The sequence below is a fragment of the Strigops habroptila genome, chromosome 9, assembly GCF_004027225.2.
Source record: "Strigops habroptila isolate Jane chromosome 9, bStrHab1.2.pri, whole genome shotgun sequence".
NCBI lineage: Eukaryota > Metazoa > Chordata > Aves > Psittaciformes > Psittacidae > Strigops > Strigops habroptila.
The window spans coordinates 696,954-714,780 of NC_044285.2; the positions used below are offsets into that span (position 1 = coordinate 696,954).

A 17,827-nucleotide genomic window follows, 5' to 3' on the forward strand; every position below is an offset into this window, starting at 1 on the left:
CACTAGTTGTACAGATGGCTCAGGGACCTGTTACTGGGAAGTAAATAACTTGTCTTTCATTCCAGGCTCAGAGCTGTGTCTTGGAGCTCAGCCCTGAGGTGGCAATTTCTGGTTCTAGGATGTACCTTGCTGCGCATGCACATTTATAGAAAACCTTCACTGTTGTGTGTTGTTTTGTAATGTGAAGATTTATTCTATGTCCTGTGTTATCTGTGATAACAACTAAAAATTATTTTACTTCATAACTGTATTTATGCATGTGTGTTTGTGTATATGTGGGAAACATTAATTATAGGGAAGCTTAGAGGTTCAGGCACTGGAGTTCACTGACACTTTCTCTTGCCTCCATCTAGTGGAGCCCCACTGATACTGTCAGCTGTGTGCTGGGAAGGGGGCGCAGCAGCTTGAAGTGTCTTCTATCATCAAGCTCATTTAAAGGATTTAAACTTCTGCTATTTGTTAATCTGTAGCATAATTTCTATAAACAACGAGTGCTTCCTAATTTGTAGTGCTAAGATGGTGCTGAAGATTGGTGTTTTGTTTTCATCTTGAGACCGAGTGGCTAGTGCTTCTTTTTTGTTGTTGCCCAAGTTGAACCGAGAGGGATCTTTCCTATAGTGAAAACAATAGTGAGCAAGGAGAGGATGTAAGTGTGAAAACCAGAAGTGTGGTTATTGTAACTCATAACTTTTCTTTTACAGAAGCTGGAAGTTACGAAATGACAAACCAACATGTAAAGCAAAATGGGAAACTAGAAGATAATCCTGCCACTGGCAGCCCCCCCCGAACCACGTTACTGGGAACCATATTTTCTCCTGTTTTCAATTTTTTTTCACCAGCAAATAAAAATGGTGAGTATCATCTGAAAAGCCAATAGTGTTAAAGCTCAGAATGATAGATATTTTTAAGAATGAGCTGTTTTGAGTGGCAGTACACTTTACATGCTGATTTTCAGACCAGGAGTTACTGCTACCTGGTAAAGGGCTCCTTAAGTCTTTGAAGGGTTGATAATTAATAAAAGAAGCAATAAGTTTATATGCATTAGACTGTTTCTTTTATAGGTGTAAGTACCCAGTGGTGTATCTTTCATTTAAAAAAAAAATAATAATAATTGGTATTAAGTTCCTTGTCCCAGATATAAAAGGCATTTGTCATGGCCTTCATTTTCGGTCTTATTTTTGTAACATGAGTCAGATGTGGCTATCTTCACTTATTCTGAAACTGTTTGTGTGTGTGGTTAATAATATCAGTGTTCTGATGGGTAACTCAGCCTGATAATGACTGTGAATGTACTGAAATCTTAATCCAGGAACATCAGGATCAGATTCTCCAGGACAAGCTGTTGAAGCTGAAGAGATAGTCAAACAGCTTGATATGGAACAGGTTGATGAGATTACCACAAGTACTGCAACATCAACCAACGGGGCAGCTTACACTAGCCAAGCAGTGCAGGTCAGGTCCACTGTCAACAATGGTTTGGAAGAGGTGGAGGAAACAAATGACCGGGACCTGCCACCACTTACAGGTAAGAAACACGTGCTTGCTTTGCACTCACGTGTGGGAACTGTGTGATTTGTACTCTCAGGGAAACCCCAACACCTGCATTCTGTAGAAATTAATATTTCACATTTGCTTAGGGTGTGCAAACAGCAACAGTGATTTTTATGTCTAATAGACAAATCTGGTTTATGCACCAAAGACACAGTTTTGTCAAAGCTTATCTATTATTCCCAGTATGGCTCAGTAGACTTCATAACACTTCTTCAAATGAAAACAAAGATTCCAGAATAAATACTGAAGCCCACCACCCCGTTAGAAATGCACGTCCTGGGCTTGCTGATCACAAAAGAGCAATTTGCAGCATTTTGATCTCTTCTATTAGAACTTCCAGGGAAGTGAATTTAACCTCTGTGTGGAGGGGCTGGTGTGGGATACATGGGTCTGGTCTGTTGCTGTGTTTCCAGAGGGCCCCTCAGCTGTGGGAGCTGCTGGTGGAAGAGCTGTGCTACCTTCTTAGGCTGGCATGTGCATCCAGGGAGTTGCCACCACCAGAGGTTGTGTGGTGTCTCCCACCTTGGCCAGGTCATGATGTTCTGTGGCACGACAGGACACTGGGCTCTGGGGTGGCTTCCTCGGAAGCGGTGCAGGCCATTTCTGAGGGCACACGGGGACAGAGGGTGGGCTGCAGGGAGAGATTTCCAGTGCTGTGTGAGGCACTCGCGTACCAAGGGCAAACTGCCACTTCTGCAAACTGCACTAATAAGACCAGCTCTTGTGGTGTTTTGTTTTATTTTTTGGTTTGGTCATTTTCGTTGAATTTTAGCACCAGTATCTCCAGACAGTGGCTACTCGTCAGCCCACGCAGAAGCTACCTATGAAGAAGACTGGGAAGTCTTTGATCCGTAAGTGCTGATGTTTGTACTGCAGATATTAAATTGATGGGTTTGGGTGTTGGAGTGAAGCATTCTTATTTAAGTTGGAACATTTTTATATTATGGTAATGAATTCCAAAAGCTCTTAACTGAAAAAAATAAGTGTATATTGATGTGGGGTTTTTTTCAATTTAAAATACTTCTTGTGCAGCCTTAAATATTTGAAATATTAAGTTGGGCTACAACATAATGTAATGAATAATGTAGGTACATTTCTACAGCAAATCTGTATTCTTTCCAGATATTATTTCATCAAACACGTTCCACCACTAACAGAAGAACAACTGAATAGGAAGCCAGCTCTTCCACTGAAAACAAGAAGCACACCAGAATTCTCATTAGTTCTAGACTTGGTAAGTATCTTTATAAACACGTTCCAAAAGCAGGGGCTATGTAGCATTTCAGTCATTTTGTTTGTTGCTGAAATTAGAAATGTTTGCTTTCAACAAAAAGGCCTTGTCAATGTTACACAATTTTCAGTTAAATATAGTCTGCATTGGAAAAAGATGATAGTGACAAGAGCAGAAAGCTTGCTGTACTGGCTGCGTGCTTAACATCCTGCCCCAAAAAAAGCATTACAACTTTTATTGTCTCAAACAAAGAGTTATCTGTCCCCATAAAGCTTTCCTAAATCCAGCGTAGGAAAACTGAGATGGAATAACTGGGAAAATTCAGCTGCATGTGTCTTGCATCAAGATTGAGCAAGAACAAACCTTTTAATTCTTAGAACATTTTTATTCTCAGAGGTCACAAATTGATTTTTCAAATATCCATAGAAAATATATTTGTCTTTATAACAATTTCTCTTAATCTCCCTGTTTTAAAAGTTGTTTCAGACCCTGTTAATGATGTCAGGAACATTAGTTTAGTTTATCATGCTCAGCATCACTTGGCATGTCCTCCAGTGGCCGTATGAACAGATACATTATTCACAGTGATGGGTGCAGCTTTGACTGACAGGAGAGCCTACAAAATTAAAATATCTGCTTATAAGTATGCCCCCAGCTCACAGTTGTAGGTGATTTAAAAAACCCTGCAAGAATAATGAAATGTATAATTCATTCTAAGAGTTCTTCTTCAATCTTGACAGCACTTGCATAAAAATATTTTCCAGACTAAATAAACCTACCTTAAAATGAACATAAAAATCCAGAAGCTCACTTCTATTTTCAGCATTCCTTTCACAATGTTTTCTTTCCTTTATACCATCTTTTCTTGTTTTAATAGGATGAAACATTAGTGCACTGTAGTCTAAATGAATTAGAAGATGCTGCACTCACTTTTCCAGTTCTTTTCCAGGATGTCATTTACCAGGTAATTAGTGTGTATGGAAAAGTGTGGACCTTTTATTTTGTTTAACATAGGAATTATTGCTGTGTGTATTTGTTACCGTCTTGTTTCAAGAGAGGTGAGAAACTGTCTGGCATTTAACAGCCGTCTGGTTCTAAACGTGTCGGATTTGGCAAATTGGATTGTTGTGGGTTAGAGATGCTGCAGGTGGGGGCAGGAACACCAATAGTTTAGCCATTCCCCAGGAGCAGCTCCTCACCAACTGTTAACATTCCTCCCTTGGCAGGGAAAAGCAGTCCACACTGGCTGAGCGTTTCTCTCTGTAGAGAGGACACCTTCAGCACCTGACACTAAGTAGGTTCTGTTCAGTCATCAGGCTCATTGCACGTTTCACCAGTGCCACTTCTACCTTCTTACTCCCTGGTACTGTACCCAGTCTGCTGAATACTTAGAGTGGTTTGACTGTCCTGTGGAGACTGCTATGGTTCAGTTTTGTTCTGCCTCAGGAGGTGGTGCTTGCTGTGTGTCTTACACTGACCTACCCTAGAGGGACAAATGGGAAGAAGGAACTGTGTTCCAGCAACTATCAGAGATGCTGCGCTGATCCAGGCTGTTATTCTCAGGTCCTTTTGTGGGATGTACCTGGGAGTAGCCACAGCTTCCCCACCATGTAGTTCACACGATATTGGACCCCACTGTAGTATCTTTGGAGAATGAGGCAGTCATCAGGCACCTTAAAAGGACACTTGTCCAGGTATTTTTCCTGATTCTAAAAGTGCTTTTCTCTGCTGTTGCGTATAAAACCCTTTGGAATCTGGAATAATCTTTAAACATGGGTTTATCTTATCTCTTAGTTGGTGATGGCCATGCACAGTTTCTTCCCAGGATGGCCTTGAAAGGAGCCTTAGAAGTAGTTCTTTAGAGGTTCTTGACACTGCTAACAGAATCAGGAAGACTAAAGCTTCAGGTTTTTTCTTCCTTCTCTTAGATCTCAGTATGATTCAAATACTTTCTGTGACTGGGTCTTTTAGTGACTGTGTGTTTATGCTTTTGCCTTTAGGAAATTGAAGTCTATGGAGAGAGTGACTTACAATATTTCTAAAGCTTTATTCAATGGCATTGTACACAAGCCTGCATAGCTCTTGAGACAGTACAGCTACTGTGTGGGTCCTGGAGTTTTCTCTTTGCTCGCTCTGGAGTCCAGCCTGGATTTGCTGAGGAACAGTAGCTACTTGCAGGCTTGAGAAGGTCGGCTGCTATCTTCAAGCACACTCTCCTGGTCACTATTTGGTTTTTCTGCTTTTTCATCACACTAGACACTGACAAACATTCATCTCTAGCTAGGTAACAGCTAATAAGGAAGATGAGTATCTTAAGGATACAGTTAAGTTCATCTTTCACTAGGGTTTAATATGCAAAATCCAAGTAATCTTCTGTGATGAAAGTTGGAAAGAAGTTTGTTATTTCATACCCTTCTTAGTGGTTTTAGTCAGTGAATAGCTATTTACCAGCTTATAAAACTTATTTCTCTTGTGTTTTTCTTTTGCTTATCAGTCTGACCAGCACCTCTGGAAGTAGCCCTGTGCTGATTTCACATCTCTGCATTTCCTTTTGGCAGTAATTTCAGCTGGCAGCAGAGAAACAGCCACTGAGCTGTCCGAGCAAAGTAGGAGCCAGCAAGTTACTATATATAAAGGATTGCATAATATATCCCACTGAAAACAATACAAGATGTGGAAGCAACATTGCTGAAGATGTTTTCCATTAGTATTATGCACCACTTCCGTGTAGGTTTTCCAGAAATATTAGACAGTTCTCTATTAATTATTTTTAAGAAAGAGTAGAACAGCACTCATTTTCCTGCTGAGTATCTGCTCTTTCTCACATCAGGCCTGATTAATACTGCAAATGGGAGCCTGGGTTCATAGCATGTCCATTCTCTTACCCATCTGAAGGCATCAAGCCAGTGCTCTTGCAGCAAGAGTGTGACAAACCAGGCACTTCCTGAAAAGATGTTCCAGAACTGGCCATCTCAGGATACTGCAACAATAAGAACCAGACTGGCTCGGGTTATAGAAGGTCTGGTATAAAATCCAGCTAAACTCCATTGGCGTGTGAGTCAAGCACAAGTTTCATGTCCAGGAACTTGGCTCTCTTGGTGCTTGTTTCAGTGATTGCAAGTGATGGTCTGGTTTTAAAGAAAGGTTTCTAAAAATAAGGGCTTGTTTGCCTCAAGTTATTTCTCACAACTTCCCCAGAGTTATGCAGAAGAACTGAGCATGGAGCAGTGTTCTGCAAACTGACAAATGACCATGTTACTGTGATTCCAGCGCTGACACACATGGTTTAAACCTTTGGTCGAGTCACATAGCTGATTTCCATTAAAAAAAAATAGCTGTGAGATGGGCACAGTTGGGCTTGCTTAGATCAGGCTTTTGAGCCAATGAATTTGTTCCTGTTTTCTTCATTGAGAAAAAAACCTCTAAATTATGCCAGTGTTTAAGTTCTGGGTTTAGTAAAAATCCAGTCTTTGCAAAGCTGAAGTTTTCCTAAACACTGTTAAGTGCTGCCTTGCATCTTACTGGAAAACAAAAACCAATGTCAGTTCTTCAGCTGTAGACTTTAGACTTTGTACTGTCTTGCTTTACATAAGATAAGCAGCTTATCTTCTGAAAAGTTTATCTCTTTTTCCTTGGTAAAGAGGTTTTGTTTCTGTTGCTGGCTTCAAGTCCCAGGTACCAGATTGTCTCACCCCTCTGTTCTGCTCTGGGGCTGCCTTCCCTGCTCCCTGCCTGCAGTCAGAAGGCAGGTCCTTTCCTTCTGTTGTTTGCTGGAAGTGCATCCTTACTGATCTACCTCAGAATAATGCCCTTTGGTCTTTGTAATCCTTGAAAGATGTTCTGGAACTCCAGAGGTCAGTTGTAGTTACCGAATACAGGGTTACAGGTGTTCCATCTCGCTGTCACCAACAACTTAACTGCTTTACTTTGTTACTGCAGTGGAATGAAGCAAGCAATGGTTGGGAATTCTGGTTCTCCCTTCTAGTAACCTCCTCTCTGTTTCTTGGAAATAACTGAAGAGCCGTCAAGCTTTGGATGTGGAAGCCAGGAAGCATTGGTGTATCTTGGGCACATCCACAAAGAAATCTGGGCTTAGGGTGGGAAGATGCTCTCTACAACTACCTGAAAGGAGGTTGTAGTGAGGTGGGGATTGGTCTTGTGATGATGTGGCACTTAGTGACATGGTTTAGTGGGGGACTTGGCAGCATTCGGTTAATGGTTGGACTTGATCTTAAAGGTCTTTTCCAATCCAGTTGATTCTATAACTTAATTTTAGTTCAGTAGAGCCTCTAGAATTACACTTCTGCCCCTGGAAGAGCCATGGCTGGCTGCGCTTCAGGCACTTCTGTCTGGTAATTCCAGGGATTTTGGCACCAAGTGGAACACACGTGTCTTGTTCAGGTTTTCTAATGCAGGAGAGGAATACTGTTTCCTTCCAGTTCCGCCATGAAAGAATTCAAGTCCTGTGTATTTTGAACAAGGAAGACATTGACAGTTAGATTTTGCACATTTAGATTTTGTTGCCATTGAAACAACGGGATGAGTTGATCGTTTGGGGGAGGGAAGAAAAATAACCAAGAAGAACCACCAAAGAACTGTGAGAGGTCTTTGCATACATGTTGTGCATTTGTGAGTGTAAGTGACATTGAAGCAGATGATATCATGTGTCTCTGTTGACAAACTTTCAGTCATTAAAACCAGTGAAAATTACTATTAGGCTTCTATTTTCAAAGGTAATCTCTCACATTTACTCATGGGAGTGATGGATGTGTTTTGTTCTACTTTGGTTACTTAATTCTTCTGCTTTGGTCAGAGTTCTGTGCCAGCTTGTTGTAGCTGGGGGTAGTGTAAGTCGTTGCCTTACACTGTGCCAGTGTCACAAGCCAGTGAAAACAGAGCAGTGAGCCTGCACCAAGGGCACTGTTAAATGATGTGTGTGTCTGTGCAAGTGGTAATTACAAATACAGATTCTGAAAGGAAAGTGGGTTTCCTGGATTTCTCATTTACATTCACATGTCACCTTCTTAGAGAAAGATTGATATTGAGATAGATGTCGTAGTAAGATAGATGCACATTTGTAACTGCGTGGCAGTAATCTAAACCAGAACATGTTGCAATGATGCTGCAGTTATCCAAGGACTAAAAAACCAAACTAAAAACCAAGGCAGGAGGAGTGTGCACACTCGAGGAGCCCAAGCAGCCATAACTGATCTCTGATATGATGGAATGATTCTATAAATTCGTTTAACTGGCTGCTGTGACCGATGCAATTCTATCCAGATATAAAAGGAACAATAAATGACACAGAAAATGGGTTTATTTACATTAGCAGCAGTTGAAATACTGGCAGATAGCTTAGCTGCCCGCTTTGGTTGCCAGGAGAGTTCGTAGGAGAGATGCTGAAGAGACTGTTTCTGAGGTGACATCTGTGTTTCTTCCATAACAGGGGATAAGCTTGTTCGTTTGAAATCAGGCTCTTGAAGAAACCTTCAAACTAAATACCATCCTCTCTACCTACCATCATTAGCAGCTGTTATCTGTGTGCAGGGAAAACATTAATATCCTTTCTGTGCTGGCACACATCAGCTGGAAGCTGCTCTGGTGCTCCCTGGCTGGTGCAAGCTCATTCAGAATGTCTGCCCAAAGCAACCAGTTTCATTTTGGCTTTTTGTCCAACTTTTAGATCTTAACTGAAGTTATTTCTAATTCCACCAAATGTTCCAGTGAATTTAAGCCTAATTTTATCATCTGATGCTTTCACTTAGAGCTGCCTGGGCTGCGAGCTAATTTAATATCGGTTTAATTCTGTTATTACTCTGCAGGAAGTTAGTATTTGCTGTTTACCTTGTTCATAATGCTCATTTTGACCTTGTCTTTACAAACTGGTCCTCAGCAGCGCAGGTGATAGCTGAGGTGTTTCGGATCTTTATTAAAGTCCATTTCTGCTGCAGGTTTATGTCCGGTTAAGGCCATTCTTCCGAGAATTCCTGGAACGTATGTCTCAGATTTATGAGGTAAAAACAATCAGACGCTACCTCTGAATTTCATTTTTAAATTACATTCACGTACTTATACCCGAAATAATTACTTTTCCCCTTGAATCCACAGATCATTCTTTTTACCGCTTCTAAGAAGGTGTATGCAGACAAGTTATTGAACATACTAGACCCTAAAAAGCAACTGGTCAGGTAAACTCAGAAAACTGTGAATGTACCTGGTGTTTGTAAGCAAACTAAGTGCTGTTTCCCATCCAGTGTGTTGAAGCATGTGCTGATGGTGTATGTCCCATTAAATTTGTTCTTTGTGGGTTTGTCTGGTCTAAGAGTGAGAAAAATGAAGTGATTGAGCTATTGCCTTGGGGATGGGGTAAATCCAGGCAGCTTCACACTGCCCTCTGGGGCCAAATCCCATAGCCATTCACTTGTCTGAACTACTCAGACTTGATTGATTGCCTGTTGTGAATTGTATAGTTATCCTTACAGTCAGCATGGCTTTATTTCTTACTCACAAAATAATTTGTTTGTGGGTTTTGTATTGGAGCTGGTTTCCTTTTTCATTTCCTAATAGCGAGTTTGCTTGGCAGTCATTGGCATTTTGCAACAACAGCTCCTTAGGGCAGAAAGATGTTCTGCTGGATGAGATTCTTCCTGTTATCTGGGAGGTGGGCTGTGACATGGAGAAGTTGAATCCAAAGAGGATTCCTCTCAGGGATTCACCTGCACAGGGTGACCCCAGTAAGGGAATAAACTGGTCAGAGCCAGGCCTGTGTAAATGCTGCCCTTGGGATGTCACCGCAGCATTTTATTGTAATAGTCATCAGGAAAGACTTGATTTTAATTACACACATAATAAAACAGCCATTTGGACTGAGATGGTGGCTGCACCCATTGTTTTCACTGAGTAGCTTGGGCACATAGTAACTCATTTTCTGGACGAGTGTGAAGATAAACTGTTTGCTGGTTTTCATCCAGGAACAGTCATCTCACTGCTTGTTTTCACATGGCATGCGCAGCAGAATCCTGCTTTGGCTTTGGTAGCCTGATTTGCCACTGGGTTTTGAGCAGGCAGCCAAAACTGGGCTTTCCGATACTTCCAGTCCTCGGAGTGTCTGAGCTTACCTGCATCGCACGGCCAGAGGGGACATGTGCCAAGGAAGGTGTTTGCATGTCCAAGTGTGCATCCATAATGTTAAAAATCTTCCTCCAAGAGCCTACTATGTGTGATTGAGGACTGGGTTTAGAACAGGAAAATGATACTAAAACGCACAGCCAAAGAGTCTTCTGAGAACTGCAGAAAGATTCACGTGATGCATGAATTTAGCTGTGATTCATGTGCCACCGAAAAGCTGACATGGAGGCATGGTTCCTTTTGACATCAGCCGCAAGGTAGGCTTGTCAGCACTCCACACATGTGACTCAGAATCTATATTTAAATTCATTCGCTGCCGAGGCATCAGCTTATTTTCCTCCATAGCAACATTAGGAACTCAACCCCTCTCTGAAATCGAGCACACTGTGTGCAACTTCTAAAAACTTCGCTTAAAAATACAAGCAGCCTTAAAGACACTGCACAGTAACGTAACCCTGTGAGAGTCCACATCTGTCTGGTTTACAATTTGTTCCTAAATTATAGTGATATTCCATGGAATGTGAGTGTTATTCCTGATATTTTTTAAAACTGGGTCCTTTTAGTCTCTCCATCCATTTCTTCTGTAATAAATGAGAAGGGAGTAGGCTAATGGGAAAGGAAGAACTTGATGGAATGGTTTGGCCTTGAGGCTTTTTTCGGGTTCTAATAACTGAAATAGGTTAATTGCAAACAGAGGTAACATAGAAAACTTTTCTTCTGGTACGTGGTGCCAATAAGTTGGCTCCTGTGCAAGAAAATCTCTGCTCTTGGGGCCTTGCAAAACCATTTGAGTATCCTGGGTCCCTGTGTTGATCCGTCACAAGAGGCTGGAAAGCAGGGCCCTGGTCACAGATACTTCTTGCACCCGAGTGGAGCTTTTCTGGGTAAATACAAACAGCCGCCTGCAGAATGAGGCTGATGTAAAATCACCTTCACTAGTCATTTTACCAGCAAAAAGCTCAAAAGAGAATGGGAAAAAAGGAACAGTTTTTTAAAAGGAGCTGGTGGATCAGAGGAGGAGAAAACTGGGTAATGTTTGGCAGAGTTAACTCTTCCCCATGCAGTGTAAGTCTGTTTCATTCATTAGTGTTTTGCTTTACTTGCAGGCATCGACTCTTCCGCGAGCATTGTGTTTGTGTACAAGGAAATTACATCAAGGATTTAAACATTCTTGGTAGAGATCTTTCAAAAACCATCATCATTGACAATTCACCGCAAGCCTTTGCTTACCAGGTGAGGACAGTGCTGCCGAGGGAGAGGTGAAACACTTCAGCCTGATTTAACAACTTCCTTATGGCTTGTGAACCAAACCCTAACAAGCAGCCAGGTTTGCTTGCCTTTCTCTTGTATTGTGTGAAGAGCTGATCAAGTGCAAACCAAGTGACTTCTTTGATGAACCGTGTAACCCGTCACTTTCACTTCTCACTCAGCTTTGTGGCAGAAGCCACCAGGCTGCCAGGTCTGGTGCTTGGTCTCTGTCATGGATTTCATTTCTTAATGCTAGTGAAGGGATTAGGATGAGATCTCTGGCTGAGGTGACCACAGCTGTGAAAATAGCTCATGCTGAAGTACTGTGGGGTTACACACTGTGCGGGGGACATTCCCAGCAGCCTGGTACATCCCCTCTCCAGGCAGCCTGTCACACTGGTGACGACATGCAGAGAGGGATCCCCAACGTCTCACCTGCCTCAAAGCAGCAGCAAAACAAAGAGCTCTTTGGCTCAGCCTCACTTGCGCACACACAGTCAGCATCCACCAGTGCGTTAGTGTAAGAGTTTCTCAGAACACCAGCGCCTTTCCGATCCGCAGAGCTTCGAGAGCTAGTTCTGTTCCAGCTTTCATGTGGAAATCTGTGTAGTGAGGTATGCAAAGGAAAGAGGCATTTTGGAAGTGAATTTCAATGCAAACTTCAGAGGAAAAATACATATTAATAAACTTTAGCTTGGAAACATTTGTCCTCAAAGCGCTATTTCACAAGTTGTATTTTTAGACAAATTAAGTATAAACCATGTGTTGATGATTTTATTCTCTCTTTATGTTAGCTTTCCAATGGAATTCCTATAGAAAGCTGGTTCATGGATAAAAACGACAATGAACTCCTAAAATTGATTCCATTTCTGGAGAAACTTGTAGAGCTGGTAAGTGTTTCCTTGAGGTGGCTCTTCCCCACCCACCGCCCAAAATCTTAGTGATCTCTTTTAAGCATTTGCATGGATTTTGAGACTAGAGCAGGTTGCTCCAAGCCCCTGTGTCCAACCTGGCCTTGAACACTGCTAGGGATGGGGCAGCCACAGCTTCTCTGGGCACCCTGTGCCAGCGCCTCAGCACCCTCACAGGGAAGAGCTTCTGCCTCAGAGCTCACCTCAATCTCCCCTCTGGCAGGTTAAAGCCATTCCCCTTGTCCTGTCCCTACAGGCCCTTGTCCAAAGCCCCTCTCCAGGTTTCTTGTCAGCCCCTTTAGGCACTGGGAGATTGCTTATGTTTTGTTGTATTAAAATACCAGTGGTAGAAAGTTGCCCTTGTTAAGGTAATCACATTTATAGATGTGTCTGTTTTCCTGAAACCTGCACCTTTGTTTTCTCTCTCCCCTCCCTGCAGAACGAAGATGTCCGACCTCACATCAGAGACAGATTTCGCTTGCATGACTTGCTACCCCCCGATTAAAGCCTTTTGCCTCATTACTGAAGGGGGAGAAAATGCAGGACCCTTTTGGACTAAAACAAAACATTGCCATTACTGTTGAAATTTTGCATTTTTGTACCCCGTCTTGCTTTTCTTATCTTTGGTGCCCAACAATAATCAAGGGTTACAGGAAGAGACTTTCTATGGCTGAGGTTGAACACGTTCAGTACTCCACCGTACAAGCCCGTGGGTAGGCTAGAACAGAAGAGTCTTTAGAACTAGTGCAACTCCAACACATTTTTGTATGTCCAGGACATCTGCGGTTTATAAAGAATTCTGTTTCTGCCACCAGCAGTTTGACCTGTAGAAACACAGGATTTTATGATATAACAGAGATTGAAAATGGACTCGTGTTTTCTCTCTGTTCGGTGCTCTAAGTGGGTTTGTAGCCACTTTTCTGTTACTTTTAAGATTCTCATTTCAACAGGAATGGCCAGTAAAAAGTTGTTTTATTTTTCCTGTTAAGGTTTATAACCTTTTTACATTTTTGACCTGTATTAGATTAGGATTTCATTATGCATTCCTTTTAGTTGAGGCGCTTCATAGTTTTTTCTGGAAATAGCCAAATTTTCTTAGTTTTTTATTAAACAGTTGATGGCCGTTTTCCTGCTTTGTCTGCCTGCATACTGTATATTTGTTTAAAAATACTCTCTAGTTTTAGCCCACGTAAGTTTCATTTAGAAAGAGGAAAAAACCCACCCTGCATTTATATTTTCTTTCTGTAATATTCTACTGTAGTTGGAATCTTTTCAGAAAATCAAGAGACTGGCTAGATACGAAGATATAAGAGTTACTAATATTCAGAATATTTTAAAGCGTTGATGGCCCGTGCGCTGGACAGACAGTATCTCGCGGTGGCACAGACGGACAAGGAATACCTCAGACGATGCTGTGGGTGCAGGTCTGGAGAGGAGCACTGGCGCGGTCACGTCCCGGCGCCGGGCGGCTCGGTCGCTCCTGCCTCCCCCGAGGCTGCCGTGCTGGGCTGCTGCTGGTGTGTCTGGTGTTGCCGGGGCCGCCGTGCCGCTCGGTGGTGCAGCGGGTGCGGAGCTGTGTGCGCAGCGCTGGTACCCGGCTGTAGCTATGCACAACCCCGGGGTACACCCGCGCCGCGGCCCCTCGCTGCCGCCGTGGGCCCTGCGCTCCCTGCGAAGGGGCCGGCAGCCCCGGCCCTAGTGCAGCTCCCGCCGGGGCCGGGGGGTTCTAGTGGTGAGTCCGTCTCCTCCCCAGGAGGCTTTTCACAGAGGGTTTAGTTCGCAGACGTTGGACGCCTCCGACTGCATGAGCACGCCCCAGGCTCGGACTGGTTTTGTGTAAGAGATGTCACAGAACGGCACTTTTTCTAAAGAGAAGTTTGATATTTTGTATGCTTGTTAAGAAAGTACAGTATTGGAAATTAAAGGTGGACAACTGATAATTGAGAAGTATGTCAATTAATTTTTTATGTATATTACCTGTTTACTTGTACAATTTTATTGTACAAATTACATGCAGCTTCATTTTCAAATGAGTCCTTAAAATAAGGAAAATCTTTTTAGGAAAACATTTAATTTTTGTATTTTTGATTTTAAAAGGCATGAGTTATGTCAACTTTTTCCAGTGTATTAATGAAGATTTTAACTTTTCATCAGGTTGAGTGTTTTCTTACTATATTATCTGTTGTGTATGTAGCTAGCACATTGTGTCACTGAACTGTTTAAAGAACTTAGCATGTAGAGCAAGCCTGTTTTGTGGAAAATCCTTCATTAAAAAGCAAACCATCATGGCAGATTTTCTGCAAAAGAAGTGAAAACATTTGCAATTCAGAATACTGATTTTTTTTGTATTTAAAGAAAGGTATTTTGCTTGCAGGAAAGAAATACTACAGATTCATTTTAATGAGAATCTTTTAAATGTATTTATCTTTAGGGCATCTGGGCATCTTTACGCTGTTTGTCTTATGTCTTTATTGAAATAAACTGTACATAACATGACCTTTATATCTGCTTCTGCGCAGACGCGTGCACCTGGACCCCCCCCACCCTCCTGGGTTTATGGCCATGAGATGGTTCTGGAAGTATTTCTGGGTTCTGAAAGCGGTCGGTGTTTGAATCGCCTCATGCTTTGCCACCTCTTTCTTCAGTTGTTCCTTACAATGTAAGCCTAAGTCTGGGATTTTTAACTCCTTTAACAGTGAGTCCTTGTTTGATGTGGGATTCTGCCACGTGTCTCCAAGTCATTGCCGTGACAGAACTGCTTTAAGATTCACTGGTCTGCCAGAGTGAAACGGTTTCTGTTGGGTAGCTCATGGCTTTTCTCTGCTAGTAAAGAGATGATCATCTGTTCAAGGCGTGTACCTGAGCATGTGGGTCCTCTCTTTGGCTGAACCCATCCTAGAAGTGCTTTCTTTAGTTGAGGAAACCAAAGCGTACATTGCACTTTACAGCCGTATCTGTGTGGTGACGATCAGATCAGTGAGGGAAATGTAAGCGGAGGGTTTAGTTCTGCATCGCTGAACAGCAGAAGTAACAGAGACTGCTTAGTAAACATATGAAATATTCATATCCTAATGTGCTGCAAGTCTGGTATGTATCATGCTGAGCTTCCTCTGCAGAATGAGTCTGCCTTCCTCCAAGTGTAGGTTCCTAAATGTGGCAAACACTTTGGTGTGAACACTCTTTGCATGGAGCAAAGGTGTAACCCGTCAGGTTTGATTTTCACCTGATGAGTCTCGAGGGGGGGGCTCAACTCGGCCTCTGACGTGGGTCTGGATGGAATTGTGTGCGCCAGAGGCGACACCGGTGGCGGGGAGTCTCCGCTATATGCACTGCTCAAGTCTTGAATGTAGAACTGTGCAACGATCTTGTAGCTCTATCATTTATTCCAATTCTGTGTATTTTTAGAAAACACAACATCCTATTCCCAAAGTTCTTCACATTCTCTTTTGTGGTCTTTTGCTTGAGCGTGGCAATCGTGTGTTCCTTTTACATGTCCATATGTATCCTGTTGTAGGTTTGAGCATTCTTGGTTCTGACAGCAAAATAACATCTTTCATGCTTGTTTTGGCAATACATGTTCAATCTGTTTGGGGTTTTTTAAGTTGCTCTATAGCTAGAACAGTGTCCACCACAGTGTTCCTGGCTTGCTTTCCACCGTCGATTCATTTCACCTTCCATCTGTGTAGGAAAATGTGTCATTACTTTTGGAATGTATCTGAAAGGCTGGAATGTATCAAGACCTGATGAAAAGTCTCCCCAGATGAGCAGTGTGGGCCATGGGCACACTGAGGAGGGAGACTGCCTTCAAACAAAGCCTTTGAGCGCCTCAGCAGCCACAACTGGGGTGCAGGAGGAGGATGAGGCCAGCCTGCGGTTGCTCCTGCTGCAAGAAGCCACCATCTTTCCATGGCACATCGTCCCCTCCCTGCGTACAGTTCTTCCCAATGCATGCCCTAGTGTGGGACCAGCAAGTTGTGGGTGAGCAGAAGAGGCCAAGTGGGTACCTCTGGCAGGATTTTTACCAGTGGAGTTGCTTGTTTGGTAAAGAGACCTGTCCAGAAACACAAACCCCTTGTGACTTTACCAAGTAAATACCCATATTCCTTTATTTTTCCTCCCAGTTCTGCCATCCTCGCAGCACTGCATGGCCGATCGTAGCCTTTATTCTTTGTCTAAACCAACTTGAGTCAACCGCCTGTCGTCAGGGTACTGAAGTAGATGATGGGATTTGGAACTTGACAATTTCTACAAGACCGAAGGGAAGCCCCAGCCTGCACCAGCCCTGTGCCCCTTGGGGCTCTTCCATGCGAGGATGGGATTAGTGCTGAGAATGCCCAAGTATGGGGAATGAGAAAAGACAACTGTGCCTTTGTCCCCCCACTCGCTGCAGTGCTCCTGGGATGCTCCCCTTGGAGGACCTGGAAAGGACACCTTTGCAAAGCTTGGATTTCCATGTAAAATTAGTGCTTGCGTGGTGCAGATGGATAAATTGGAACCTAATAGAAGTCAAAGCCACAGAGCAAACATTCATATCCTGCTGTCAGTTTAAAACTGATTGTACCTACTGTGGGAAACCAGCTCGGTGGGATGAGTCTGTTCCAGCAGGTGCCAAGGGACACAAATCACTCCTCTATTAATGTCTTCCACTGTACATAGAGTATTGGGTTACACAAGCAGGATTTTTCTGGTGAAAGGACTTCCATGGATGTGTGTGGCAAGGTGACAGACGGCGCCTTTGATCCACAGTCAAGCCACTTCTATATTTCATGCCATTAAACGTTGTTAAACTCATTATCAAAGACCAGTATCTGAAGAAATGAAGCAAGCAGAGTCACACGGACAGTGAGGTGAATGGCTTTGGATTTAGAAGTGCCTCTTCCTGGGAGCAGGAATCCATCACGTGTCTCTTCAGGCAAAGAGATTGCTTTGAGGATTGGAGTTAAAAGGGACTTTCAAACCCACTCTGTGAGCAGTATAAAGCTGGAATGGGAAGACCAACGAGAAAACCTGGGATTGCAGCAGCATTCCCAGCAGTCTGGACTGGCTGAATGCACGGAGGTTTTCTCTCTCCTCCTTTCCTTCCCCTCCCTGGGTCACATTTGTTACCTGCTTCTAGCCAGCCGAAAACTAACCATGATGGGAGAAAGGAAGAGAGCGAGATGGTGGCAAGGAGGCTCCGGGGCTCGGATCAGTTAATGGTGCTGCGGATGGAACCTGAGTGAAAGCTCATGGGGAGACAGGTTTTCTGGGAGAATAACAGTGGTGTTAAACTCCTTCAGCTGGGAACAGCGTCCCCCCAGCGTATCTGGGGGATGCCACAGGACCACTCTCAAAGACTTGGTAACACCAAACCCGCATCATTTCGGACTTGTGTCTTGAGTTCTTCATACTGAAATCCTGAGCAAGTTGATAAATAGCTGATGAGAAGCAGCAGAGATGCAGCATTTCATAGCTCATAGTCATCGTTTGGTAAAGACAAACATAACTTTAACTCCCCCCCAACATCACAGTCAATATTTCAGTGGTTTTGGTTGGAAGCAAGTGCTGCTGCCCGGCTGAGGGGGAGCTTGGCTGGGTTTGTGTGACCTGGCGCTGTCTGGATTGTCTTGACCATGTAATGTAATAACTCGTTTCCTTTATTCTTTTTGATACTTGCAAAAACGCCGTTGTACCAATGGACTGCATCGTGTAAAATACAGTTGGAAGAGAACTCACGTTCTATGAAGTTGTGCTGCTTCTGCCATCGTTTCTAGTACAG

At 43.1% G+C, this 17,827-nt stretch overlaps 1 protein-coding gene and 1 long non-coding RNA gene across 3 annotated transcripts in view; one reads left to right on the top strand and one right to left on the bottom strand.

Moving 5' to 3' along the window:
• Positions 1-14,565, top strand: part of CTDSPL2 (CTD small phosphatase like 2) — a 37,094-nt gene extending 22,529 nt beyond the window's left edge. The window contains exons 4-13 of one of the 2 annotated variants that reach the window (XM_030497428.1): positions 702-851; positions 1,310-1,525; positions 2,324-2,402; positions 2,674-2,785; positions 3,660-3,746; positions 8,734-8,796; positions 8,891-8,970; positions 11,017-11,143; positions 11,953-12,048; positions 12,509-14,565. In XM_030497428.1, coding sequence (XP_030353288.1) covers positions 702-851; positions 1,310-1,525; positions 2,324-2,402; positions 2,674-2,785; positions 3,660-3,746; positions 8,734-8,796; positions 8,891-8,970; positions 11,017-11,143; positions 11,953-12,048; positions 12,509-12,574 — 1,076 coding nt within the window. In that variant the 3' untranslated portion in view covers positions 12,575-14,565. The remainder of the gene's footprint in view (positions 1-701; positions 852-1,309; positions 1,526-2,323; positions 2,403-2,673; positions 2,786-3,659; positions 3,747-8,733; positions 8,797-8,890; positions 8,971-11,016; positions 11,144-11,952; positions 12,049-12,508) is intronic. The other variant, XM_030497429.1, reaches the window with a different exon arrangement.
• Positions 14,050-15,234, bottom strand: LOC115612755. Its single transcript, XR_003993143.1, has 2 exons — positions 14,567-15,234; positions 14,050-14,366 (listed from the first exon to the last, which is right to left on the bottom strand). It is a non-coding gene; the product is annotated as an uncharacterized LOC115612755 (long non-coding RNA).
• Positions 15,235-17,827: the final 2,593 nt, after the last annotated feature.